General features: G+C 49.0%; 1 protein-coding gene across 1 annotated transcript; it reads left to right on the top strand.

Moving 5' to 3' along the window:
- Window positions 1-215: 215 nt before the first annotated feature.
- LOC121783693 (serine/threonine-protein kinase WAG1-like) lies at window positions 216-1820 on the top strand. The gene has a single exon (XM_042181840.1). The coding sequence runs from the start codon at window positions 241-243 to the stop codon at window positions 1633-1635; it is 1395 nt and encodes a 464-aa protein (XP_042037774.1). The 5' UTR covers window positions 216-240; the 3' UTR covers window positions 1636-1820.
- Window positions 1821-2175: the final 355 nt, after the last annotated feature.

Below are 2175 nucleotides of genomic sequence, written 5' to 3'. Positions count from 1 at the left end.
AAATATTTAATGTGATTAACTGAATTTGGCATCTTCCAATGAAATGACGCGGTAAGTAACAAGCTCATCTCATTAATTATAGTCAACCAAACTTATGAGTCAGTAGGAGTATCAATTATCACCCTCTCCTCGTCAACTAATTACGCTATAATTAATTACTTAGATGAGTAAGTGGTATCCAATTGCCTATATATAGCAACCCTCAAACCCAAACAAAGAAACAAACCCTCAAACAAAAACATGGATCAAGAAGACTCCATCTACTCCTACTACCTCCCCACAGACTCCGATTTAGACCTCAGCTTCACCTCCGCCACCACCGCCACCACTCTCTCCGCCCGCACGAGCTTGGCCCGCAGCAGCCTCACCCTCAGCTTCAACGACCGCCTCTCCACCGCCTCCACCACCACTACCACCAGCTCACATCCCCGCCCCCACCGCCGCCACGACAACCCCAACTGGGCCGCCGTCGACGCCGCCACCACCCTCTCCTCCGACGGCGCCCTCCACCTCCGCCACCTCAAGCTCCTCCGCCTCGTCGGCGCTGGCAACCTGGGCCGCGTCTTCCTCTGCCGCCTCCGCGACTACGACCACGCCAACTTCGCCCTCAAGGTCGTCGACCGCGACTCCCTCAGCTCGAAGAAAATCTCCCATATCCAAACCGAGGCGCAGATCCTCTCCTCCCTCGACCACCCGTTTCTCCCCACGCTCTACGCCCACATTGAGGTGTCGCACTACATTTGCCTCCTCATGGACTATTGCCCCAACGGAGACCTCCACGCCTTGCTCCGGAAACAGCCCTACAACCGGCTACCGGTTCACGCGGTCAGATTCTTCGCTGCGGAGGTACTCGTCGCGCTTGAGTACCTCCACGCGCAGGGGATCGTCTACCGCGATCTCAAACCAGAAAACATATTAATCCGCGAAGACGGCCACATCATGCTCTCGGATTTCGACCTGTGCTTCAACTCCGAAATCTCGCCCAAATTGGAAAGCAAGAAACACATTAAGGCCGGTTCCGGGAGATACGCCTGCGTCACCGAATTCATAGCCGAGCCGACGACGGCGTTCTCGAAGTCATGCGTCGGGACGCACGAGTATCTCGCGCCGGAGCTCGTCAGCGGAAACGGCCACGGCAACGGCGTAGACTGGTGGGCGTTCGGCGTTTTGATATACGAGCTTCTGCACGGAACGACGCCGTTTAAGGGATCCACCAAGGAGTCCACCCTACGCAATATTGCGTCGACTAGAGGGGTCAAATTCCAAGCGGCGGAAGGGGAGCCCGGGATGGCTGAGGCCAGAGATTTGATCGTCAAGTTGTTGGTGAAGGACCCGAGGAGGAGGCTAGGGTGCGCCAGGGGGGCAACCGATATTAAACGGCACCCGTTTTTTGACGGAATTAAGTGGCCGTTGATCCGGACGTACCGGCCGCCCGAGATTCGCGGGCTGACCGTGAAACGGACGAAGAGCAAGGCAAACGTGACCGGAGCTATGTCACCGAGGCGGCGGCGGTGCTTGTGGAAGAAGCTGAGAAATTTGATGAGGATTAAGAGGTCTAAACACAGATTAAATTGCAATTCCAACTATTACGCATATGTTGATTACGACATTAGCCAAGGTTTAGTAGGTGTTTAAGTTTTTCACTATTTTTGGTTTTAGATGAATTTATTATCTTGTACAATTTGTCTGGAGTTAGGTCACCAGAATATACATCAATTTTGGAGAGGCTGTAAATCACAAAGGAAAAGGGGGCATGGAAATACAGAGCTTGTACATTGTTCATTAATTTCTTTTATGTTTATTCTTGGAAATTCATTAAATTCTTCTGCGAGATCACTGTATCCAATAACAATTTATTATAGACTAATAAATTCCTCTTTCAGAAGCTGATAATGCTGCAGCAAACAGATGATAATATTGCATTAATTTCTTCGTCGCCTTACAAATTTTAACTTTTGACTTTGCTTATAATAAAAGATACATTTCAAATAATTTGAAGAAGGGTGGTGTTCGATCATGGCCGGCAGAATTTAATCATAAATCTATAATAAAAAAATGAATGTCACGTTAAACAATTAATAATTGAAAAAAAAAATGTGAAAATTCTCCTATTATTCAGTGCAAAGTTAGAGATTAATGTGGCATATGCATGGTAACATGTGGGAGCAACATGGG

The sequence above is a fragment of the Salvia splendens genome, chromosome 21 (genome assembly GCF_004379255.2).
Source record: "Salvia splendens isolate huo1 chromosome 21, SspV2, whole genome shotgun sequence".
NCBI classification, from domain to species: Eukaryota; Viridiplantae; Streptophyta; class Magnoliopsida; order Lamiales; family Lamiaceae; genus Salvia; species Salvia splendens.
The sequence above is the reverse complement of the archived record's forward strand: the minus strand, read 5'-3'. Positions and strand labels throughout refer to the sequence as shown.

What these genes read in the sequence shown, in the direction of transcription:
- LOC121783693 (XM_042181840.1), top strand. Translation starts at nt 241, where the DNA reads ATGGATCAAGAAGACTCCATCTACTCCTACTACCTCCCCACAGACTCC.